Source organism: Fundulus heteroclitus, chromosome 10 (assembly GCF_011125445.2).
Source record: "Fundulus heteroclitus isolate FHET01 chromosome 10, MU-UCD_Fhet_4.1, whole genome shotgun sequence".
Classification (NCBI taxonomy): domain Eukaryota; kingdom Metazoa; phylum Chordata; class Actinopteri; order Cyprinodontiformes; family Fundulidae; genus Fundulus; species Fundulus heteroclitus.
Window position 1 is genome coordinate 8,468,666 of NC_046370.1, and position 26,407 is coordinate 8,495,072.

The 26,407-nt window shown below is 38.1% G+C and overlaps 1 protein-coding gene across 21 annotated transcripts in view; it reads left to right on the forward strand.

Moving 5' to 3' along the window:
* LOC105928199 (calcium-activated potassium channel subunit alpha-1) overlaps positions 1–26,407 on the forward strand; it is a 164,195-nt gene that overhangs the window by 133,880 nt on the left and 3,908 nt on the right. For 11 of the 21 annotated variants that reach the window (XM_036141898.1, XM_036141897.1, XM_036141900.1 and 8 more), the window contains 9 exons: positions 3,402–3,525; positions 3,818–4,042; positions 5,445–5,637; positions 8,620–8,733; positions 8,946–9,038; positions 10,010–10,140; positions 14,380–14,574; positions 17,450–17,568; positions 18,688–18,909. In XM_036141898.1, coding sequence (XP_035997791.1) covers positions 3,402–3,525; positions 3,818–4,042; positions 5,445–5,637; positions 8,620–8,733; positions 8,946–9,038; positions 10,010–10,140; positions 14,380–14,574; positions 17,450–17,568; positions 18,688–18,909 — 1,416 coding nt within the window. Of the gene's footprint in view, positions 1–3,401; positions 3,526–3,817; positions 4,043–5,444; positions 5,638–8,619; positions 8,734–8,945; positions 9,039–10,009; positions 10,141–14,379; positions 14,575–17,449; positions 17,569–18,687; positions 18,910–25,038; positions 25,068–26,407 lie in introns of all 21 variants that reach the window. The other 10 variants (XM_036141903.1, XM_036141911.1, XM_036141912.1 and 7 more) reach the window with 2 other exon arrangements.

Genomic DNA, 26,407 nt, shown 5'->3' on the forward strand with positions numbered 1-26,407 from the left:
TTCTCACTTTTTGATACACCTTTATTTAACTATATATATTGCTTGTGTTCTGGTTTGTTGTTCACAAAACCCAAATTGTATGTCTCTGTATCAAACTAAAACGGACAACTGTTCTAATAATTATGAAAAGTGTCAAAACCAGACATCGAATGGTCAAGTTTCCAGGTGAAACATAAACCCAGAGAGCATATCTGTTGCTGACTAAAAGCAATTGGAAAAGGAATGAAAAGCAAGCTTTGTAGGCTCATCACATTATAGATCAAAGGCAGTCGTTATTGGAAATGACCTACTGGTGCACTCCTTCACCTGGGCTCCTGAGGTTGTCAAGAATGGGGTTGAGTCAAGCTGCATGCTCGTCAGAAAATCATTTCACAATATGTGTGATAATTGCATATTTTAATACCCTCTTGTGGTTAACTTTGACCTGTTAGTATCACACATTAAGGAGGGAAGACAGGAAAGTTCTGTCTAAATTTCAGATATTTATTGCAAAGATTAAAACATATTCATAAAATCAATAATGACAACACCTAAATAATAATAATAACAATAACAATAATAAAAATAATAATAATAATACTATATTAATGGTTAATAATTGTTTTTAATAGGCCCACAGGTAATTTTAATAATAAAAAGATCCCCATTGGCTTGCTTTGTAAATGTAAAACAATTTGTTTTGTGCACAATGCCTATGAGAACCTCTTAGCGTTTGCTGATAGAAAAGGCTGAAATATGGCATAATGTCTGATGTAAAAAAAAAAAAAAACTTGAATATGGACAAATGCATGTTACAAAATAAGGCCCTTTACATTGAGGAAGATAAATATGTATAATACAAGTTCTGCTTCTGCGAGCACTTTCTGCCCTAATTGTCTTTGGTTTTAACAGGAATTAATTGGCACTAGCTATCACTGTTTCATGTTTCGGCTTCCATAAAATTCTTCTAAAGAATTTGCAGAACTCAACTTTTTCATCCCCAAACTGCCCTGTCAGACATAAATAGATAACAACAGTGATGTTTTCTTCAGTTGCATATAAATGAAATCTCAGAACAGCACCTATCATGCAGTGATAACTTGTGACCGACGAACTGAGTAAAATCTCTTGACTGTGTGACAAAGGAAAACAAGATACAAACACTGTGAAGTTTCACCCAAAGGAGTATCTGTTTATTGCAAGTACGAGATCTTGGGACAACAATCATTTCTTAATATTATTTATAACCCCTTTAAAAATAAAGTTATGAGTCTTTTACAACTGTGTTCACACAACACCTATGAAGTATTTCACATACTAAAAAAAAAGTATTTTAAAGTATTGCGTGCAAACAGTTTGCTAGGTCTGTGATACAATATGTCAGAAATGGTGTGTCTTTCGTCTCATAAATTCATTGTACATGCAGTTTATTGTTTTAAAAGCCCACTGACTGAGTGGTAGATAGTGACAGAAAATACATTTCCTTCCCTGACTACATCTGCTCTAGAAAGGACATCTAGCTCTTGCCTCGGGGTGTATGAGCCCAAAGGCGAGTTTTTCTGGCTTCAGTCTCTCGCAGCCTGAGGGATGGTAGTTTCAGCTGACACTTTCATACATACTTAACATGTTATTTTAGATGGCATTCTCTTAGAGCACTCACGTGGATTAAAGACATGCTCCTTTTCTGTAGAGATGGCTTTAAGTGTTTTAAAGGTTTCGTATTTAGACAGAAGGCTGCTGTCTGAATTTTGACAGAGCATGGACTCTGTAGTTATCCTGGCTGTCTATCAGTTGAAGATTTTTTTAATATTATATTAATCTGTCAAATTATACAATATGTGAGAGTAATATTCATTTAGATCAAATCATAGTGATTTTTACAGTCAATATTTTGGACTTCATCGACAGTGTGGTACTGGCTAGCTAGCTAGCATCAGTAACAGATGTAAAAAACTAAACATAAAAGTAAATAAAAAAATGTAACATCAGGCAGCTACAATTGTTTTAATGCAGAACCATAATCTCACATAGAAAGAAAAATAGAAAAATCCAATCATTAATTTAAATATATTGAAATATTATGATAAGAAATAAACAAAATGTATACTTTAGGTGACCACCTACACTTCTTTTGCTTCCACACAGGTGGAAGGATTGTGAGGCGGTTAAAAACATCTCCAAGCTTCACCCTTAAAGAATTGCAACAAAGAGGGTTGTCTTGGGATCAGGATCTTCACAACAACCATTAAATGCAGTCTACATGCATACTGGTTGTTTGGACATGCCAGACAAAAGTACTTCTTTGTCATACCCCCACAAATGTGATTATTTAGAGTTTGATCATGTCATCCACGTGGGTTTGATACAAAACAAAGGATGAATGTTTGGAAAAGCTTCTTATGTCCAGCGTTGAGTGTGGTGTGGTGGAGGAACTGTGACACTGCGGGCCTGTGTCAAAGTACATGGCATCACAGACTCTTAAGTTTTAAATAAAAATATGGTGGTCTCTGCCGGAAAATTGAAAATGGGTCATCATTATGCCTTTCAACAGAATAATGACTGGTATAGCACAATTAACATATAAATGGTTCCCCTGGCACAAAATCAACCATCGTCTCTAGCTATTCTCTCTGGAAATAAGTTGTATTAAAAAACGAGTGGGCCCACTGAAGAGAGTGTAAGGGATTTAGAAAGACTGTTCAAAGAGAAAATGTCAGGTCCCTCTGTTTGCTGGTGCCGGTAAGTGTGGCCAACACTATTTAACTGTTTCAACAATGAAAGGTGAAGAGTCATGTGATTGTTTTAAGCAGCATGTCAATGAAATCAAAGACTGTAAAAGGAAGTCATTCAGTCTTTTCCCTCTGATCAAATCAAATGTAGTCCAACCGCATGTTCCCATGCTTACAGACCTCTTTAGTGGTCTGTGTCGAGTAGATTGAAGCTAAACCACTGTGCTCGGGGAAATTTGTTTATATAGCCCTGATGGTCTGTTTAAACATTAATACCCGTGACTTTGGAAAGCAAATACGGTTGGGCAAATTGCTGAAATATTTAAAATCTGGTCTGTTAAAGCTTTTACCACACAGCACACTCCCATCTCCAGCTCTGTGCGGTAAAGGGACGTAATTGCATCTCCTTGCTCACGCCAGTCAGCGTGGTGTGATGCTGCCGTCTCCTTCCGCCTGGTTGCTGATGCTGATGTCACTATGCTTGATGACAAGGCGGTTTTGGTTGACATTTCTGCAGATAGCCTTTGACAGCAATGAGCATAGAGGAGGAATAACTAGAAAAACGACTTTTGGAGTATAATTGATGCATTTCTTCATTTGAAGTAATTGTACTCTTGAAGATTTTTGACTCTAAAGCTACTCAGTGAAATCATTTTCTGTTTTTTTTTTTTTTGTCCCTCTAACCTCAATTAGACACGACCCACTCCTCATTCCGGGCAGCGAGCAGATTGAGACCATGGATGAGAACATAAAGAAATACGACTCAACAGGGATGTTTCACTGGTCCCCGTCCAAAGACATCGAGAAGGTCGTCCTGGTGGGTCCTGCTATTTCACTTGCACACACTTCATTTGTCCTTGACACTCTTCTCTCGTGTGAAATATGTGCGCTGTCACAAAGCACCATCAAAGGTTGACAGGGCACTTAAACACTCTGTAATGAGGCGTTTGACATGCCATTTGCTATGCACAGCCCTGTACGTTGAATACTTTCATCGGTATAGGGTGAGCCGTTTGTGTGAACAACAACAAAGCACTAACATTTACGAGGAACCTTATATGTGCCGTGTTCCTGTGACAATATTTTCATCATATTCTTTTCCCTCTCAGACCCGCAGCGAAGCAGCCATGACTGTCCTGAGTGGACATGTGGTTGTGTGCATCTTTGGAGACGTGAAATCGGCACTGATCGGTCTCCGAAACTTTGTGATGCCTCTGAGAGCAAGTAATTTCCACTACCATGAGTTGAAGCACATCGTCTTTGTCGGTTCCCTTGAATATCTGAAGCGGGAGTGGGAAACTCTTCACAACTTCCCAAAACTTTCCATTCTGCCCGTAAGTATTGTCAAAAATCTGCCTTGTTCCTGGTCAGTTGGTCAATATCTGTTTATGTTTGCACATTTCTGTTAAACTGTACACTTCATGTTCAAAATAATATTTGAGATATCCAGAAGAGCTGTCTTCCTTTATGCAAATGTTCCCATATTTCGTCGTCGTATTATTTGGGGCGGATAAAATGTTCTCATTTTGTTATCTTTTACTTCTATTGAAGTTTTAAAAAGATAGCAGGATGTTGTTCAAAGGTGTCAGTTAGAAAAAGAGCACATATCCTTCCACAGCACTACAGTATATATATATAAAATAACCTGGATAGGAAAATATTGTACAACAAAACATTAAAAAACTTGGATGTTTTTTCAAAATTATTGAAAAGACAAGACTTAAACTGCTCAAGGAGGCTGCCAAGCGGGTGATTCCAACACAGGTTAAGTTACAGGAATGAAGCAGCAGGAATCTTTTGTATGTTTTTACAAAGAAGTAGGACTGTAAACCTGCACCCTTTGCTTCTGCACAATACATCCAGGTATTGCTGAAATATTCAAATCAAGTAACCAATGACTTTACCAGAACAAAATGTTTCGTAAAGGTCTAGTTAGAGTCCAGAATAAATTGGAGAGAAAAATCAGCGAGGCAACTTGATAAACGCGGTGCACAAGATATGTCCTCACAATATGAACGATTTTGAGAACTTTTGCAAGGTAGAGTGGCTAAATATTGGCACATTAATATGTGGGATACTGACAGGGTTCTACCAAATAAGATGAAATGCTGATATTTAATCAATATATGCACCAGTGAAGTATTAATTTAAGGGTTCAACCAGCTTATTGTAGCATCTTTCATTTTTTCCCCCATATTAAAAATGGTTTTGTTTCTCAGATGAACTGTACATATGCAACCCTAAATGTGAAAACAGCTTTGAAGTGTTATTTTATTGCTTTATTTTTTTTTTCATTTTGGTGCGCCACTTCAACTTTATTGTTTTTTATAAAATCATGGTTGTAAAATACTATATATTCACAATGTGTTAGTTTTTTCTCTATTAAAAATATGTAAATTAGAGATATCTGATGTATATTTTGAAAATGAAACAGGAATGGTAAGAATTACTTTGTTTTCTAAAATGCAACAATATCTTAATAGAAATTATATTTTAGGTATCTAAAATTTCCATTTTACATATACTAAGAATTTTTCTTGTTGATATTTTGATACTGAAGTTAGAAAACGGACGTAATAGATACCTAACATTCTCCCAATAATCAAGTATTATATGATAAATTAGCTTGTCACATACCCTCCTTGCAGCAGTATTTGATTCAACACATTTTTAGTGAATAAAAAAACTCTATCACGTTGTTTAAGTAACAAATATTTCCGTCTCTCCTTCTTAAAGGGCACACCGTTGAGCAGGGCCGATCTGAGGGCTGTCAACATCAACCTCTGCGACATGTGCGTCATCCTGTCAGCCAATCAGAACAATATTGATGATGCATCTCTGCAGGACAAAGAGTGCATCCTGGCGTCACTTAACATCAAATCCATGCTGTTTGATGACAGCATCGGGGTCTTGCAGGCCAATTCTCAAGGTAAGGAGCGCCCTATCATAGTTCAGTACCTCGCCTGGGAGGGACAGGGACCCTGGCACAGAAAATATTTGCTCACCACGCGCTGCATGGCTGACCTGTTGTCGCTGCGTTTGACAGTAAACCCTACTGACTGTTCCTCAGGTTACTGTAACAACCGGTTACCTCACGAACCTCAGCGGTGGCGACATGCACATCACTGCCACGAAAAGCTGTGCTTGACATTTGCAGTTTTATATTTTGGGGCTGCTTTGTGCACAGGATGTGTTTAACTAGTTAATATTGCATGTTAATTTTAGTTAGTATCAGGTGGTCCTCCATAATTGTTTGGCATTAAGAGAGATGCTTTTGGAAACCTTTAGACCAGAAGAGAAGGAAACAATTTGACTATTTCATTATTCGTCTAATGCATGTATGACTTCACATTTGCCTTAGTCAGCAGTAAGTGATGGATGTCAAAACATGGCCCATGTATTATACATACAGCATCACTGATTTAATGTGCTTACTTGTCAGTCTGAGGAAACCAGGAAATGTCAAGTCAATCTGAACTCAATCTTGCATCATTTATTTTCTCTTTCATTGCTCCGCTATGTACAATTTATTTTGCTGCATGCGTGTAAAAGGTTTCCGGCTCCGTGCGCACGCAGTCTAAGAGGGACAAAACGAGCCGTGTGTCACATATATTATATATAGAGTAATATTGGTCCTTTGCATGAACACAGCAACACGGTACTTAGGTCATCATACGCTGAACTTTTTCACGTTTTGTCAGAATACCGCCACAAGCTTCAATTAATTTATTGGGATAGTATGGCATAGACTGATACAAAGTGGCAGATAGCTGTAAAGTATAATGAAAATGATACATGGTTTTATTTGATTAGTTTCTAACAATAAAGGTTAACAGTCCAGAATGTGTTTCTATTAAGCTCCCTTTACTCTAATAACTGCCTTTGTGTATTAGCAAAGACTCCGCCTGCATATAACTAGTAAAATTATCAAGGATATTAGTGAACAAACAGTATCACAAAGACCAAGGAACACATCGGATAGGTCAGAGATAAACCTGTTTATAAAACAAAGTCACCAATTTTACAAATGTCACGAGCACTGCTCAGTTCATCATCTGACAATTACAAACAATACAGCACAACTGCAAACCTTACAAGCCATGGTTGTCCACCAAACTGACTCTGTAGGTGCTGTAGGGATCCACAGCTCAGGTGGAAGAATCTGTTGACAGATTTATGGAAGAATTGGTAAGGTGTACCCCATTGCTAGAAGAAAGCCATAATAAGTCCCATTTAACGCAATCTGTGTAGAAAACACAGCAAACTTAAAGTATGGAAGAGGATGCTCTGGTCAGATGACACCAAAGCTGAACTTTTTGGCCTGCATGTCATATGTGTGGAGGAAAGTGTACATCATCTTGAACACACCCATTGCCACTGTGATTTTTTTTTTTTTTTATTTCCTTTATTTAACCAGGTAAACCCTGTTGAGATCTGGATCTCATTTTCAAGGGGGACCTGGGCAGAAATCTGCAAAAACACTACAACCTGGTTACAAAAATAAAACCAATTAATACATATGCACAAATATAAAACAATAAAAACAATTTAAAAGCAGTGACACTGTTTCATACAAGCTTGTTGTCTATCTTTAAGAACCGCTCGAAATAAGTCCAATGAAATAGTTTCTGACATCTTGAGCTCAGACTGGAGCTGATTCCACGCTATAGGAGCCAACACACTGAATGCTTTCTTTCCTTTATCAGTTCGAACACGAGGAACATGTAGAAGGATAAAGTCATTTGAGCGTAAAGCATGTGAACTACTAGATCTATGCAAAAGAGAGCTTAAGTAAGTTGGTGTTAGTCCAAGTAGAGATTTATAGATCAGGATCATCAAATGATTGTTTCTCCGAACACTTAAAGGAGGCCAATCAGCTTTTGCATAGATAGATGTTAATGAATCTGGTCAAAGGCATAAGATAAGTCGAGTTTGTTTGTATAGCACATTTCAGCAGCAAAAGTGATTTACGTCACGAAAACATAAAAACATTAACACCTCAAAACAGTCACTGGATGTGAGAGCAGTAACAAACATTAAATTGTATCAGGTGAAAACATCAATACACATCAAATATGCTGGTCAATGTTCCTGTTATTATGGGTCAAAACAACTTTGAGCAGGAGGATTTTCAGTGTTGTTTAAAAGAACTTTGCAGTTTTTGAGCTACTGTATGTATCCATTCAGTAGCTCTGCCTTCCAGCAGGATGATTTCCTTAAACATGCAGCCAAAGCTGCAATGGAAATCTTTAGATCAAAGCATATGTATGTCTTAGAATTGCACATTCAAAGACCAATTGAGAATCTGTGGCAAGACGTGAAATATGCTGTTCACAGAAGCTCTCCTTCCAACCTGACAAAATGTGACCTGATTTGCAAAGAACAATGTGTAGAAAATTCAGTCTGTAGATATGCATAGATTGTAGAGACACGCCCCCAACAGACTTGCAGCTATAACTGCAGCACAATGTGGCTCTACAAAGTATTTACTAAGGAGAGCTAAATGCATGTGACATATTTGAACTCTTTTTTTAGTGGTAATGAGACGACATTTGAAGGCAATTGGTAGCATTGGAATTTCATTAGAGACATGAGAGTATAAAATGGTCTTTTACAAATCCACACCACACTTTCTAGGAAATAAATGCATAATTATCTTTCCTCATCACATGCCTGTTCTACTTCGTGCTGATCTACACCAAAAGTACCAATAAAATACATTGAACTGTGTAGTTGTCACACAACAAAATGTGAAAATGTTTAATTGGTATGAACACTTTGTTGAAGGCACAGTGTCTCCCCCAAGGCAATAATGTCATTGGAGTATTTCTACTGATGCTGTTTCATTGTATACTCTGACAAAGTACTGAATATTACAGAAATGTGTCCTCTTGTATGTGTGTCCATTAAGGCTTCACGCCACCAGGGATGGACAGATCCTCTCCTGAGAACAGCCCGGTCCACGGATTAGTGCGGCAGACCTCTGTTACTACTGGAGCAAATATTCCCATCATAACAGAGCTTGGTATGACTGCTGCTGAATATTTAATGATTACTATAATAGCCCCATAACTGCATGCTTCTGTAAAGTAGTCTTGTTCTGAATAATCCCGGTTTTTGCTCTTAGAGGTTGCTAATGTGTGGTTAACAAGGCTAAAAAAGTGGATCTTTTGTGTATGTGTTTCTCCCCTTGTTGACTTGTACCAGTAATTGTTTTTCCCCTCAACACTTGTTTAGCACCTTTAGCAAAGCAAGGCAAAAAAGTGCCTGTGATTTCATTCAGTCAGGATAAAAGCAGTGGGACCAGCATACAAATGATAACTGAGCTGGGTAAGAAGCGCCTGCGTCCTGTACCGCAGTGTTGTAACTGCTGCTGCCTCCATATCAGCTTTTTCTTTTGATTTCTCTGTGCTGCACAAGAAGCTGAGTCCATTTCCATGGCATCACTTTGAGCACATTTTTGGTTCTGGTTGAAATTGCCTGTCTTGTTTTGCTCCCCCCCCCATCTCAAAGCGAAATGTCTCCCTTTTTTTCCCAAGAATTACAGGGCCTTTGATCCCTTCAGAAGTCCTTGTGGCTGTTTTTGTAGCATCTTCTGTCGGATCACATTCTCTGGCCCGTGCCCTTCTTTTATCCCAGCTCTGTCCATATGACTGGCATTTATTTCTGTCCTCACAGATGGAGCAGCTCTCCAACTAAATTTTACATCATTACTTTCATCCAGCCACTGCATGTTTTTTTTTTTTGTATGCTCAAGGACAGCTTTAAAGAAGGTTCTGGGGCAACCAGTTACTTTCATTTGACCTGACATGCGAGTAGAAGTAATTGGGCGTTCTGTCTTGGATTTACAAGACAAACAATGGCATATTGGTTTTACTGATACTGACCTTAAGGAGGGCTTTGAATTTAGGCCCAGAACTTTGACAATATGCATGGTGTCGTGAGTGTGCGTGAATCGCCTGGATATGGAGTGCAGCAGAGGCAAGTAAGCAATATGGCTGAGTACAAATATCAAACACAGAGTCCTTTCAGTTAAATGGAGATAGAAAGTTGGAAAAAAAATCAAATTGAAATATAAGAATGTTCCTAATACAGTCCATATCTGCAGCTACTGCCTGTTTTGCACAATCACTAAGCTGTGTGTCCTCACTTTTCATGCAAATCAAGGACTTGCTTAACCCATGCCTTTTCAAGTGAAAAACCTTTCCATGAGATCTGTTTTTAGCTTTTTAGCCTTAGAATCAAGCCAGCAAACAGAATTTGAATGATTTATGAAATGTATGTTTTTCCCTTCCCGACAGTTAATGACTCGAATGTTCAGTTTCTGGACCAAGACGATGACGACGATCCAGACACAGAATTATACCTCACTCAGCCTTTTGCCTGTGGGACAGCATTTGCAGTCAGTGTGCTTGACTCCTTAATGAGTGCGGTAAGTTCGAAAGACAAGACAAAAGAGACTGTTTTCAGGGTAGACCAGCAGCTGGATGATGCAGATTTGCACCAAACCGAAACCTGTAAGGAATTTGTCTACATTGCGTGTGGACAAAGCAAACACAGAACTGGAAGTGCCTATAAAATTGAACCATCTGTAAAACTGGAGTATTGCAAAAGTTGGTTATTTGCTACAAAAAAATGTGGGATTTTCCAACAATCTAAATGTCTACAGTAGAAGACACTGTAGTTGTCATTTAAGCATTCCTTTTGTCTGTCTGTGTGGCATCTGTTTCAGACTGCCAAGTGGTACAAGTACAACAAGTTACTATAACACTACCCAGTAATAATTACCATGTTTTGTTAGAAAAAGTTGCTTGGTTTATAAGACCACACCACCAGGATCTACAGCAGGGACATCAGAATGTCATTTGGTCTAGAGAAATGTGGCCGGATGGTAACAAAGAAAGGGAAGGTAATCTATACACAGGGAATTGCACTCCCAGAAGGGAGAATAGCAGATGTTGAAGAGAGCTATAGGTACTTTAGAATACCACAAGCAAATGACAACTATGAGAGGCCACAAGGAAATCAGCAAAATACCTGCAACGAGTAAGGCAAGTTCAGAGAAGTCAGGTCAATGGTAAGAACAAGGTCTGGGCAATCAACCGCTATGCCTTATCAGTAATCAGATACCCTGTGGAGGTGATAAGTTGACCAAAGGAGGAAATCCAGACCACTGAAACACAAAAGCTACTCACCATGCTTGGTGGATTCCACCCGAAATCCACTATCCACAGGCTATACACTAAGAGCAAAGAAGGAGGCAGAGGAGAATATATCAGAAAGATGGCCCCATGGGATTAAGCGCTAAGTGAATGTCTAAGAAAATGAAAGCTGGAAGAGAAAGAACCGAAGGAACCATTGTGGGAGGGAAAACGCCTGCATGGGATTTACCACCGACAGGCTAGAGAGGACTGGACTAAAGAACAGCACAAAAGCACTGATCATGGCAGCAAAGGAGCAGGCCTTGAGCACCAGAGCAATAGAGGCCCAGATCTACCATACCAGGCAAGATCCCTGGTGCAGGCTCTGCAAAGAGATACAATCAGGGAAGGAATACATAGAACGCCATAACCAAGTGGCTGATATAGTGTACAGAAACATCTGTTCAGAATACCAACTAGAGACCCCCAGAACAAAATGGGAATCACCTGCCAAGGTGGTGGGGAATGACAGAGGTAAGATCCTGAGGGACTTCCAGATACAGACAGACAAAATGGTAATGGGCAACCAACCGGACACTGTGATCTTTGATAAGCAGCAGAGGATAGCCATTGTGGTCGATGTGGCCATCCCAAGTGATAAAAACAACAGGAAAGAAAGAGCATGAGAAACTGGAGAAATATGAAGGGCTCAGGGAAGAACTAGAAAGAGCCTGGAACAGTAATGTCATTGGAGCGCTTGGAGCAGGTCTTAAGTCTTTGAGAAGCAAGTCCTGGGTCAAGTTTTAGGTTTTCAATGACCGAGCCTAACATTCTCAGACCTGATGCATAATGTCTACTTAGCCTACATTCATGTAGTTCATAATTTAGCATTTGACATTTTAAAGTTTTTTTTCAGAAAAAAACATGTAATAAAAGCAACTATTACCATAAATACCATAATACCATAAATGTGCACTTATGTAAGAACAAAGAATATTTGAAATAGCTAAAGACCAGAAGATGTCAAATTTATGGATGTAGTTGGAGGTAAGTTAAGTTTCATTTGTTTTGAAACAACCAGATTTTTTTAAATACAGAGTTCAGTTCAAGATTCAATTATGTGCTTGGTGTTGTTATGCTACAGCGAGCACAAACACATTGCTTTGTAATGTCCCGCAGTTCGCAAACGCAACAGGACAATATTTCAAAAGCACACATTATCAGAAAAATATGTGCAGCTCTAACAGAGCTGCAGTTTGTGGCTTACAGAGAATGTTTTCTGAAAAAATGAACCTGGAAGCTGCCATCAATTTATTTTATTGGCAAATACTGTTGAGAAACAACACAAAGAAGCCAAATGTTGCAAATGAAAACCACAAAACTCAGTCATTTGTAAAAACTGCGGTAAATGAGAAAGGAACACATTAACCACTCAATCACTCTACTATCTTTGACTTATTTTCATCCTTGATTGCATGAGATGAAGATTGTTTATGAGACTGGAATCCCAGACCTTGGGGTTAAGTCAAGTTTCAAATCTTTCTTCTTTTTTTTTTTGTTCAGTTAAGTGAGATTTGAGTCTAATGTCTAGACTCAAGTCCACATTTCAGAATTTAATGACAGTTTTTTTTTGCAGCCAAAGGTACTGATTCAGATTGTCCTCATGTTCACTAAAACAAGCATGCTGAATATGATTACTGAGTTAGGTAGCGTATATTCACAATAGTATTACATAACATGTTATTCTGATGAACTATTGTTTGTTATTAAAAAAGGATTATTTCTTCACTTTATTAAAATGTGCTACTTTTTACTATAAATCATTCATAGACAACTGAAAGGTAGATATTAAAGAGCTTGACAAAACCATTAAATTAATTACATTTTAATTATAATTTTATGTATCTAAATATTTGAATGCTTTCTTAGGCATTTTATGTTAATTCAATAAAGTCCTAGGTTCAGGTAGGTCATTGAAAGCAAAGAGTTTTCACTCCAATACCCTGTGTATTCTATCTCAGGGCATCTGTATAATTTACCTTAATTGTTTTCAGGTTATGGTGTCTTTTTGCACATTTAAAAAAAAAAAAAAAAAGATTTGCTGGGGACCAGGGTGTCTTTTAAGATCTTTTACTCTTACTAGAGTGAGGGAGCAACACCAGGGAAGGAATTACAGAAATATTTGTGGTGATTATCCAAACAAAGCGACTCTAATATTCGTATACAGTCATTTGCAATAATTTAAAATGTGTGTTTGTTAAAAGGCTTGTTTGTCAGATTATAAGTACCTTTAAAAAATAACCTTCAAGTGGGTATTAAACATGCCTTTCATTAAGCCTCCTTTTTTGTATTAAAAACATTTTTATTGATCTGATTTAATATTATAGTGTTCTAAGAAATTAAATGACGTGTTTTAATTTGCAGAAATCATCATAATTAACAGAGGGAAAGCCTTGAAAACATCCATCTGTATCTAATTAATCTAAATAATTTGTTCCACTTAGTGAATTGAGTTACTGAAATAAATCAACTTTTCAACAATATTTCAATTTATAACTGTCAAGTTAAACTATTACAGAGATTAGGCATAATCACACCCACCCAGCACATTTCCTGTACATTCTCACATCTTGAACTTTAATTTGTTTCTTATGTTCTATATGAGAGTAAAGAAATGCACTTTATTCTTTTAGGAATAAACAATTAGTTTTTAGTTAAAACATAGTAAAACTCTTAAAATATAAGTGGTTCATAGTCACAAAGAAACAATTGTAAGGACAAAATGTTTTTTTTTTTTAGCTTTAGAAGGGATTGCTGATTACTAGTTGTTCCTGGCCTTTGACTTTGTGTAGAAATCCAGTTTGGACATTTCAACATCAAATCTAAGAACCCCTGGGCTTCAATACACGTTTTAAAAAGAGATACTATGCTTTTTTGTATAAAGAAAGATAGCAGCGTACCTCCATCTCACCTTAAAATCCCCCAGCCCAGTTAAAACGATAAATGACAAGGCTGGAAGTTCTAGTGAGTTTGATGGCTTCATTTGTCTGCCTTTCAGTTTGAGTGAGGTTAGAACAAAGCTGCCTTCAAGTGTGCTCCAGTGTAGACAAAGGTAATGCAACCTAATGGACAGCCCTCATCCATCATCTTAGTCAATAGTGCTGTCAGCAGCCGAGGGAGATGTCACTTTGGAGCAGAAGCGTGGGGAGACGAGGGACTGCACTGCGGAGAAAAGGGCAGACATTTCCCCTTGTTAAAATCAACAAACCAATAACTGGAAGGTACTGGTAGAGTAGCAACTGCAGTACCCGGCATAAAGAAATGTCCCCCCCCCCCCCCCCCATCCCCGAGCAATTCTCTTAGATTTTCCCAAAGACTGGACAGATGAAAGTTGTGATGCAATAGACTTTCCACTGTGTTGCGCAGGGTTACATACCAACAAAGCTGCTTAGCATCTTGATAAGGTTCAATTGTGACTTTTGTTGCATTTCCTTAAGGATTTACCTCATCATCTATCTTTATTCTTGCAGACATACTTCAATGACAATATCCTCACCCTGATCCGGACATTGGTAACAGGTGGCGCCACGCCGGAGCTGGAGGGCCTGCTGGCCGAGGAGAATGCATTACGCGGCGGCTACAGCACACCGCAGACCCTGGCAAACAGGGACAGGTGTCGCGTGGCACAGCTGGCCTTGTACGACGGGCCCTTCGCTGACCTCGGGGTAAGTGAACGGTCCTGTCACCTCCGGGTTGAGGCCATCTTTGTCTGCTCATGTTATGCATTCAGCCTTCAGTGGAATGCTTATGGGGTCAGATGTGGTGCTGCGGCGTCCGCACTTAAGGGCAACGCAGGTAAAGATTGGGTGTTTGAGAGGTCGTCATATAAGATTCCTGTGAAAGTTCAGATGAATTCAACATTTATTTTATTTGATTTATTCAGTGTGGAAAATCCCATGTTAATAGATTTTTTTTACTAGATGGCTGATGCCAGAGCTATTGCATTGCTGCTGTCAATAATATGGATAGCTCCACTTTTGCCAACAGGACACTTATAATTTAACAAGGTTGTGATACAGAGAGAGGAATATTTGGCGATTTTACCCACAGAGTCCTCTCCTATGCCATTTTCTTTTTTCCTCACCCACAGGTTCTATAACGTTTAGGTCATGAGAACTGAGTCTTACATGGAGGAAGGTCGATTTTGTGTCTGGTGAACCAGTACTGTGGTTCACCGCTGTCTTTACATACAGTTTTCAATTGACCTAAAATTGCCTCTTTATAGACTTAGACTTAGATAACTTTTTGTCATTTTGTATGCACAGAGTGCGTATAGAACGAAATTTCGTTGCATACAGCTTTGTAAATTGCAGTAAAACTTAGATTACAGTGTTAGGTGCAGCAGAGATTTAAAAGTAAACATAGATTTAAAATACACTATAAAAACAACTGAAATGTAAACAATGCAGGAGAAGGTCACAGTATACAAACCATTGAATGTGCAGAATTGGGTTGTGCAAGGGCATTTGTGCAAGGATGCTTTTAAGGACTAAGAGTTCAGTAGCATTTATAATGCTAGATGGAGATGCAAGGATGCAAAGTGTGCAAATATGCAAATATGAAATGTCCACTTAAGTCCTGTTGAGCAAATCAGATTGGCTTGACTTTAGATCAGACTGTCTGCACTGTAATTTTTTCAAGAGATTGAAATGAATTTGCTTTATCCAATACTGGTCATCTCATCAAAACTCTGGTACGGCACAGAAATCAGTTACAAAATGTATATCATGTCGGTGTGCCGACATGATATTCAGTTCAATATTCAGTTAAATTCAATTTAATTACATAGCACAATTTCACAGCAAATATGGTCTTTTAAGGCACTTTGTAAGTAAAGTCAATTCAATCAAACTGAGAGCAACAAAGTCAAGTCCAATTTGATTCTAGTTGTCAAAGTTCAGTTTATATAAAAATTTCTGCTGCCTATGGAAACCCTGCAAATTGCATTGACTCATTGACTTGCAGCATTCACTCCTCCTGTATGAGCATGTGGTGACAGTGGACTGCCAATTGCATTGAGTCCTTATCTTTGCAATGATCCTTCATACTGAACATGGCTACATTCTAATTTGCTCTGTTAAGAAATCTCTGTCTGGAGTATAAACCTCTAAATTGTACACTAACTGTTTCTATTATACAACTCTGCAGGCAGATGGTTAGCATTGCTCTGGATTTAATGGTGTTCATGGGCAGGGCCTACTTAACCTGCTGGTAGGCCCCGGGGCTAAGGGGTCAGGCAGGCCTTCCCATAAGACCCTTCCCCATTTGCTGATAACCCACTCCTGAAGCACTTCATCACAAACTGTGATGATGGCAGCAAACTATCAGTGTCATTATTCAAGTGCTTTAATACACCAACCAATAAATTTGAAACTGCAAAAAAAAAAAAAAAAAAAAAAAAAATCACGGTTTTAAGTAGAAACTTTTTCTCCCCGTACCAATGAGGTCTATTTAAAAGATTACGTGTGTGCAAAGACATACATACACACTATTTGTACAGCACAGCTTCAGTGACATGGCCTGAATGCCAGATATCACAGATCCATTTTTTTTATGCCACTAGCGGCCCTTTTATCAAAAGTAGGCTGACAGGAAAGGTGGGCTGAGAGAAGGGGAAGAAATGTGGTAAAGAACCGCAGACCGGAGTTGAACCTGGGTCAGCCACGTCGAGGACTAAAGCCTCTGTACGTTGGCTGTGTGTGCTACCCCCTTGCCACCAGCCAATCCACTGGCCCAGTTTTTTACAAGATTAGCAGTATATTTATGTAAAGGAACAAAGAAATGGATATTCCAATTAAATCATTGCATGACTTAAGCTTTTAAAAAGCTGAACAGGGTGATCAAAATGAGTAGATATAGCACTATCTCACCTGTTTAGAAGTTATTTTTCCCTGGTCATCTTTGCAGAAAAAGCCTTACTATACTTACTATACTATATGTTATATTGACCTCAGTTGGAGGGTCCTGAATCTTTCTTGCTGCATGCTTGATCACAGTCAGTTTGTGCCTTTATTTTGACACAATCTTGGTGAAATAATCTGCTCTCCTGCAGTCAGGAGCCCACAATTTGAAAAAAACAAAAACAAAAAAAAAAAAACGGAGAGGCTTATTCTACAGCAGATTTATGAAGTAACAGAATTTATTCCACTTATCATACACAACTATTCGTCTACATGTGAAGCTCTTTCCTTAATAAGGAACAGAACAACCTGCCTTTTGTCTCTAAAACAATCTGTTCTTTCTAGATCTAGAACATAGAGAGACCAATCAGATCATCTTATTGTTTTTTTCTCCCCCCATTTCAACTATTTCCATAAATTCAGAAACTATACTAGACTTTTCTTCTATTTATCCAGTGATGTGTTAACGTTTACATTGGAAAAGTGTTTTTAAAAAATAAGGTGGAAATATTGAAGCTAAATATCTAATTAGCAAAAAAAAATATTTTAATATAATTTATGACTTGAAGTTTTCTGCCAAAACCATGGCATTTGTTTCCTATCCTCTTAAACGTTTGGTTTCTCTGTGTTCTCATTGCAGGACGGCGGCTGTTATGGGGACCTGTTCTGTAAAGCCTTGAAAACGTACAACATGTTGTGTTTTGGCATCTATCGCTTAAGGGATGCACATCTAAACGCACAAAGCCAGTGTACCAAACGGTGAGGAGGTGTCATAATAACAAATTGCCTTAAGGTTGAAAATGACAACAAATTTTTACTGTCTTCATTCTTGTTCTAAACAGAACCCTTGCAGATGTATTTACAACCCTTGGACATTTTTTTTATATATCTTTATCACATTACAACCACAAAGTTGATTCTATTTTATTGGGATATTATACGATGCAAAGTAGCAAAAAAAATTGTGACGCAGAAGGAAAATTATGCAAGCTTTAAAAAGCACCACAAATTAAAAAAAAATCTGAAAATTGTGGCATGAATTTGTATTCAGTCCTCATAACACTGCAGTGCATCCCAATGCATGAATGGGCTTAGATCTGAACCGTCCCATTGTGGCTCTGAATGTATGTTTATAGTCGTCCTGTTGGAAGGTGAACCTTTGTTCCAGTCTTTGTTCCAGTCTTTTGCAGTATCTAGCACTATGGTCTCAAACTCCACCCCTCAAGGGTTGCTGTCCTGCAACTTTTAGATGTGTCTCTACTTCAACGCACCAGACTCTGATATTAGCTCATTAGCAGAGCTCTGCAGAGTTTGACCGCATGCTACTAAGGCAACCGTTTAATTCAGGTGTGTAGGGCCAGGTACAGTCTAAAAATTGCAGGACACCGACCCTCAAGTATTTTAATTTCAGACCACTGCTCTAAGAAAAGTTTATTCATATAGCACTTTACAGTAACAACACGATTCAAAGTGGAGAAACTGGTTCTCTTCCAGGATCGCCCTGTATATATATAGCTCCATCCATGTTCCACTTAAGTTTGGTGGAACATGGTGAAGAAAATCCCCACAGCATGATGCTACAACTGTTTTTTCATTGCTGGTGTTGTGTTCTTTGTGGGGTACAGAGTTAGTTTTCCCCTACATGAAAGGCTATACACCTGACTTCTACATAGCTTTCTTTCAATAATGGCTTTCTTTTTTGGAAAGGCCAGATTAGCTGCGAGCTGATTGTTCCCTATGTTCTGAAACATACCTCTCTATAAAACCTGTAGTTTTATTAACTTTAGATTAAAGGTAGAGTCTGCGATTTTTCCAGAAGTTTCCCCAAGTCCCTTTTAGAAGTTTGTGGTTTCAACATGTGCTGTATTTCTACTCCAGGTACGTCATCACCAATCCTCCGTACGCATTTGAGCTGGTGCCCTCCGACCTCATATTCTGCTTGATGCAGTTCGACCACAACGCCGGTCAGTCACGGACCAGCCTCTCCCACTCTTCCCACTCCTCGCACTCTTCGAGCAAAAAGAGCTCGTCTGTCCACTCGATTCAAACCACCAACCGCGCCAACCGAGTCAAAAGCAGGGACTCGCGAGACAAACAAAAGTATGTGCCCTTCTAAAGCTGTCTGCCTGTCCATGTCTGTGACCAGTGCCTGCAGTCAGTGTTGTCCTGTGTGTCCTTCGTCGCGTCGTCCGACAGACTGTGAACCGCATCTAGTTTGTTTATTTGTATGTTCGTCTGAATGTGTATGTATGCATCTCTTGTATGTTTAAGTTTGCAGTACTTTGCGTGTTTTATTTGTCCTTTGAACAGGAGAAGTTCGTCACACAATCAAAGTAAGAAACAAGCAGGGTTAACGTATTTCCTGATTTCTTCATGCGCTCCACTTTTTCTTTGACCTTTTCCCCGTCAGTTTGACAACCCCATCCCCATTTTGAATATTTTAATAAGAAAGAAAAACCATAATCATCTTAAACAAGGGTCAGTTAATTTGTTTTTTACTTGAGTGTTTGTGTTTTGTTTTTTTTACCCATTCGGGTGTAAATAAATTATTTTCATTATTAATGATAGTAAAGCACCCAGAAGTTTCCTAAATTGCAAAATAATATTTTTCAAACAAATTTAATCTACACCTGTTTTTTCATTAGAAGCCATTTATTACCAATATGAAATGGTTTATATTATTGCAATGCTCTTATATGCCCACATCTACCGATAAATCATCTTTCCCATTTAAAGATGTCTTTTTACTAATTTAGGAAATTTGGGCCTTGAAAGCAGACGAACTTTGTCTAATGTATGTCATATTGTCATTTTTACTTTTGCAATTGTGGGAGTTGAAATTTCTAAAGCTTTCCTGCACTTTTTAAGTGTTATTTTCTCCCATCACACCGTTTCTGACTTCTTATCGTTCCAGTTTTCATAAAACTTGCTCTTGTTTTAATTCTAATATAAAATGAACTTTATTGTACTTGAACTGCACTTTAAAATGACATGTCTTAAAAAATTATATATTTTCTAAAATATATTGTATACAGTTTCCCCCTAATACCGCTTTATTTCCATTTCAGTTGTTAAAGTTTTAATAAATCACACCTGCAACTATGAAGTATCAATTGTGTCAAAATACTTTGCAGTTAGAATATGTTGTTAATAAAGTTATGCCCAGATTTTTCACACATTTTCTTTTTTTTTTCATTTCAATGTCTCTTACATTTAACTTTTTTTCCAAAGTATGTTAATGCAAATATTTATCAATTTTACTTGCAAAGTGGAATACCAGTGGTTCTGTAGATTTACTGGCACTTTCACTCTTTGGGTTCAATGAAGTTGAAAGGAACAAAAATATCAGCAGATTACAGTCGTTTATTCTGTCATTGCACCAGAAACTGTTTTACAAATGGCTGGACCTCTAGATTCTCAAAGGACGTGGACAGCTAAGCTCATAAAATCTCCTTTAGCCTTCTAACTCTGGCTGGCTGTCACAGAAGTTTTGATACCTATTAGAGCGTTCCAGATTGCAGCCAAAAACTGTTTTTGCTAGGACTTTATGTGACATACCAACACAAAGTAATGCATGATTGTGAACTGGAAGGGAAATGATGCATGGTTTTTCATTTGTTCTTACAAATAAAAATCTGAAAAGTGTGGTGTGCCTTTGTATTCAGCTCCCCTTTCTCTAATACCCTTTAATACAGCCTGTTGAAGGCATCAGAGGTCTGTTAGAGACCATTAGTGAACAAACAGCATCATGAAGTCTTTGAACATCTCACGAAGCAGTCTTGAGTCGAGGGGAACATTAATCAGTGAAGCTACCAAGAGAACCATCGTAACTCTGGAAGAGCTGTAGGGATCCACAGCTAAGGTGAGAGAATCTGTTGACAGGACTAATGTTAGCTTTCCACAGAACTTGTCTTTATGGAAGTGCGGCTAAACGGGAGGCATTGTTGGGAGAAAAACGCCGTGATAAGTCCTTTTTATTATTTGACAACAGCCATGTAGAGGAAACATCAAGCATGTGGCACAAGGTGCTCTGGACATATGAGAAAATATTTAGGAAACGTGATGGTGCCAGCTAATGCTATGAGGGGATGCTTTTCTTCAGGAGAGACAGAGCTGATGTAACGATAGATAGAGCTAAACACAGGGCAATTCTGGAAGAAAACCTGTTAGAGGCCGCAGAAGACTTCACACCGGGTCGGGCCTAGTTAAAGTCCAGATGTAAATAAAATACAGCTGAAAATCTGTGAAGATGCTGTTTAGAGATACACTTCAAAAATCTGAACAAGCTCAAGCTATTTTGCAAAATTAGTACATTGGTTAATAGATATGAAAAATAGACCTGCACCTTTAAGTCCAACAACATATAGTTTGACCAAGCATTCAACTGGGAGGTATAACCATATATCATTTTAGTTCCACCTAACATTTCTGCAATACTTTGTGTTGTTCTATCACATATAATCATGAAAAATCAACTGAAGTTTGTGGTTATGATTTGTCACAATGGCTACGTTTACATGGACAAAAGTAATCGGATTTAACAGCAAATCGTGGAAAACGTGTCATGTAAACAAGCCAGTCAGAATATCGTGATCGGATTAAGCTCAATCGGAATGAAATATTATTCCTAATCAGAGGGGTGGTTTGTGCCGATTGATAATCCGATCAACGTGCATGTAAGCAGTTGTCAGGCTCAAATGATTCAGAATGTGGCAAACTGACCCCAGTGCACATGTGCACCTGACGTAAACATGACGTATTTCCCCGTTAGCGACCGGCGGAAACACATCGGGATGCAAAACTGTCGGGGCTCCCGATGCAACCTTTCTGCGTACGTCAGAGTGGTTCTATTCTGAATAAAGCCAGGTGCATATTAATGCACATCATAATTGGATTCATTGATTGTGTGCCCATATAAATGGCACAATCGAATTATATAATCCGAATATATTTTAATCCGATCGTGAAATGTTGTGCATGTAAACATAGCTAATGTGAAAAGGCTTAAAGGGTAAAAGTAGTCTCAAGGTATGAAAGCTTGCAGATCACTAAAGAAAGAAATTACCTTTGAACTTGTCCTAACACTGTACTTTAGAGACCAGGTGGTAACAACAATAAATACAATAAAACATTAAAGTAAGTTTGTGTTTAACTGAAAAACTCAGCATCTTAAATAATGTAAGCATCAGTGCTTGAAGGATGTCAATCATAATTAGTCAGAAATACTTGTTTTGATGTGCTCTGTTTATTTACATGTCAGTTTTTAATTAGGTTTGAAGATTAGCACAGCAGTATAGACTTTGATCTTTTTGCTGGACGAAAGACGTGGATGTAACCTTCCAGAAGACACCTTCTTTAGGTCAGAAAGCCACCAAAAATGATAAGGAGAAAATCACCTCAACAGCTGGTTTTCACGCCATAGAGAAACCAAGCTAACCTTGCCTGCAAGCTGAATTCTCGTTGTATTTGTGCATTCATAAAGACACGAAAATCCATCTTATCCCGCTCCCACCTCAAGCATTCAAAAATGAACCTAAACGGGCCGGGCTAATCACGTTGCAGTAATGTGGTTTAAGGCGGGACATACAGCTGTGACGAAAGTAAGAGGTGCTGAGCCAAAATCAACATGGCAGCGCAGGAGGACGCACACATAGCTGCTGCTATCACATCTGTTTTGTCAGAATCCACGAGTGTCACTTTCTAAATAAGCACATATTAACTAGCGTAACTTTTTTCTGCTTACAACAATTTCATTAGATGCCTTGACTGGCTAAAATTAACCACTGGGAAGCGGGCACTTGGTGTCGCTTCACTCAATCAGCTTGGAAAGTTCTGCTGAATGTCCCTTCTTTCCCCGAACAGATTCCATCGAAGCAGACCCATATTGATAATGTGTAGAACAGAGAGTGCTACACATTATCAATCTGGCTTGCCAGGTTAAAACCAAGCAGCCTCTGTGAATAAAAGTTTTTTTTTGTTTGTTTTTTAGTTTAGGTTTCGGTTCTGTTTGAATTGACTTGAGATAGTAATCCTGTAGTAGGACCTTTATTTGTTCTAAATATTACATTATTAAATATTACTCAAACCTCTTCTCATCCGATATAATTTAGATTCAGACTCTATCATTATATTTCTTTTCTTTCTTTTTTGCAGTACAGAAACATAAATGTAAATGAGCAACAATAAAAAGGCTGCCCCAATGCTTGTAGAGCAATGTTGCTATCAACCACATTCTGTATGCAGTATGTCAACTACTGTGCCCATTAGAGGTTTACTCTTAGTTTTGTTTACTCTTGAACTTACTGAGAAGGTTTTGTCCAAAAGAGTATACATATGGGCATAACTAGATTTATATATGTCATTGCTATTATTTGGTTAAATGTACCTTGACAAATTGCATAGCAATCCTACACTTTTTGTAGAAAATTTCACCTGGCTTTCTGGCATGTTCCAAACTTTTAGACTTAGGGGATTGATTTTGATAGAGTTCAGGTCACGACCACTCCAAAACCTTAGGGTTGGGATGCTTAATGCATTCCAAAACCAGTCTTGATGTGTGCTACATATGTCTATTTCAGCCATCTAGCTTTTGATTTGGTTGGTAGTTGAAAAGTTGAAAAGCGTTGTGTGCCAGCCACCAGTACTTCTCGTATAAAAACAGACCTGGAGCATGAAGTTACCATGGTTGAGAATTGTTGCCACTTTCTGTCATGTCAAAGCTTCCCCTTGAAACTTCCAAACGTACTTCCTGTATTGCATCCACACAGCTCAGTTTTTGTCTCGTCTCGCCAATTTCAATCAGTCAAGCTTAAAGGTGTTGATTTTAGAAAACACTTCTTTCTTGGTTGGGTTCTTCTCAACCAGTAGAGATGGGTTCAGTGAGGAAAGGAACCCCCAGATTCCACATCCTCCGTGACTGCTCCGTTCTGTTCACGTACGTTCACGTCCGACCGACAGAGCAACTACGTTGTTAATTTAATTAATGAGAACAGTTCCACATTCTGCGCCAGTACGGACGTCACCATCAGCGGACCCCCTCTCCATCATTCACCTTCAAAATACGGAACAACTCCAATTGTTTGCTCCATTCCTGTTCATCTGGCTCCGGCTGGGTCAAGCAACGTAATTGCAGTCATGGCAAACAGGAAAAAGAACATCAACAACCTCCAGTTTGGTTAATTTAAATGGTGTAAATAGAGATTGTTAATCACAAATGTTTTTAATATTCACTGTTTTATATATTGGATGCAAAGGAGATTTGTCATTTCAACATTTCATTGGAAACGTGGTAATCCCCTCCAAAAAGATTTATATGCTGCTCGCTTGCATGATCGCACATGTTCTCCTCGGACTCCAAGAAACTTTGCAGCGGAGCTCAACGGAGCAACTGCAGATCTAGTTGGCTTTGCTTTTCACAGACTCATGGAGGCGGTCTGGAACGGAACAGACACGTACAGGAGCAGAAGATGTGGAAATTACAGGGTAATACTGGTCTTCCAGCAATCTCTGTCCTTAGCAGACTTGAACCTTAGCTCTGGCTCGGTTCTTGTCTATGTTAAAATCTTGGAATTGGATGGGTGTGCAACAGGAAGCTGTTTTTTGAAGGAGCTAGGCAGGCTAATGTTAAACTTCTGGAATGACTCTAACCTCCACCCTGCTGAATATTTATGGACTAGGGTTAAAAGAAGACTTTATACAAGAAAACAATCAATTACACTGATTTTTGCAATCCTTTCCGTTTAACACATTTAGTGGGAGAGGTACAAGTACATACTTTTACTTGCTGTTCGTTCTCATATCGCAGCTGCTGAAAACAACTCCCAGACTTAAGAATCTCAGCTTCTTCTACATTTCTCATTTTAAAAGAATAGCATTTAATAAATCCTCTCACTTCAGCTACTATATACATATAGCTTGTTATGTTTATTATTAACATGCTACATTGGATTTCATTCCAGCTTCTTTAGCAATGTTATTCAAAAATGTAAAGTTGCTTGGTACATGCTACGGCGGCTGGATGTTGTATAATGGCCAACCAGAATCTTCTAACATGATCCTATTCAGTTTCCTTTTTTTGTTGGGATATTTATTACCTTCTTTTTAACCTATTTTATATTCACATGCAATACATTCATTTGCTTTTTTTGCTTGTTATCATCATGCTGCAGTTTTCTGTTATAAATAATCCCATTTAGCTTACACATAGTGTATTACTTTCTTTTTCTGAAGTGCAACAAGGATCAATAGAGTTGGCCAAGGTATGGAGATGAATAATTCTGCATGATGTTAAATAATTCACTGAGCACGGTCATGTCCCTGTTGACATGTTACCCTCTGAATCTGCATCAGGAGTGCATGGTTACTATGACACATGCAGCACCTCTCACATTAGATTTGACTGTAGACTGTGTGTTTGCAAGCACAAAAGTATTTTGATGCTAATTCACTTTGCATTATATCACATGATGTCTGGTTTATCATTGAAAACATGTATCTGCTCACACATTTGAATGAAGTGTAGCACCACAACTTTGCAGCTAGGTAATGTTGATGAAGTGCATGCCCATGGACCTACCAAACACACAGGTGCATCTTAATAAATTAAAATATCTCAAAAATACTAATTTATTTCAGTGGCTATAATAAAAAAAAATTAAACTTGTCCATTTAATCTGTGGTTATCCTCGTTATGCTTGTTACTAGAGCTTCTTTACTATCACATCCCCCCTTCCACTAAACATTGAATTTATACACTTATATGCAGCATTGTGTGAACAGCCAGCTTGTTTAGCAATGATAGCTTACCCTTTTTGTCAGTGAGTGCTTGACAAATGATTGATGGACAGATCCCAAGTCAGCAATCTTTCCTGTGATTGTTTTAGGCCATAACAAAACATTTCTGTATTAAAAACCAAGATTTTTGTCTTTTGTAGTTTGATCAACTGTAAGATAAAATAACAAATTTTCTTGAAATATTTCTTTCTGTGTCATTCTAGACAGGTTTTACTTTTTTAACTTAAATTATTAAATAAATGTGTTTTTTTTTCAATGATATTCTAATTCATTGAAATGCACCTGAAATTGTGTTAGATTAGTCACTTCTTTATTTATAAAAGCTACATTGAGCTAAAAGCCTGATGCTCATTTTAAAGTCAAGGGCTATATAACTACACAGTCCTAGGAAAAATAAGGTTTCCATGACTGATTATACAGTAATGTGAAAATAATTGGGGTACCACCTTCAGTAGGGAAAGTGTAATTTTCTGTATGACTTGATCATGCATTGGTTCGCTCTTTACATTGTATAATTTCAATGAAGTTTGCATGTGTTCAATCATAAACAGCTCTCTTAAAGGTGCATACCCACATTTTTTCTGTAATTTTTTTTATACATCAGTAACTATTTCTGGATGCATACAAAGTTTTTTATGAAAGATTATCATGTCCTGCTCGCATATTAGTTGTTATTTTGGTGTTTTATGTTTTTTTTTTTTTTTGCTCAGTTTGTTAGTAAATAAAGCCTTTTTTAATTTATTTTTTAATAACCGAAGTTCGTCACTGCGCATGTGTAACAGTGGATAAAACAAGGAAGCGGCTA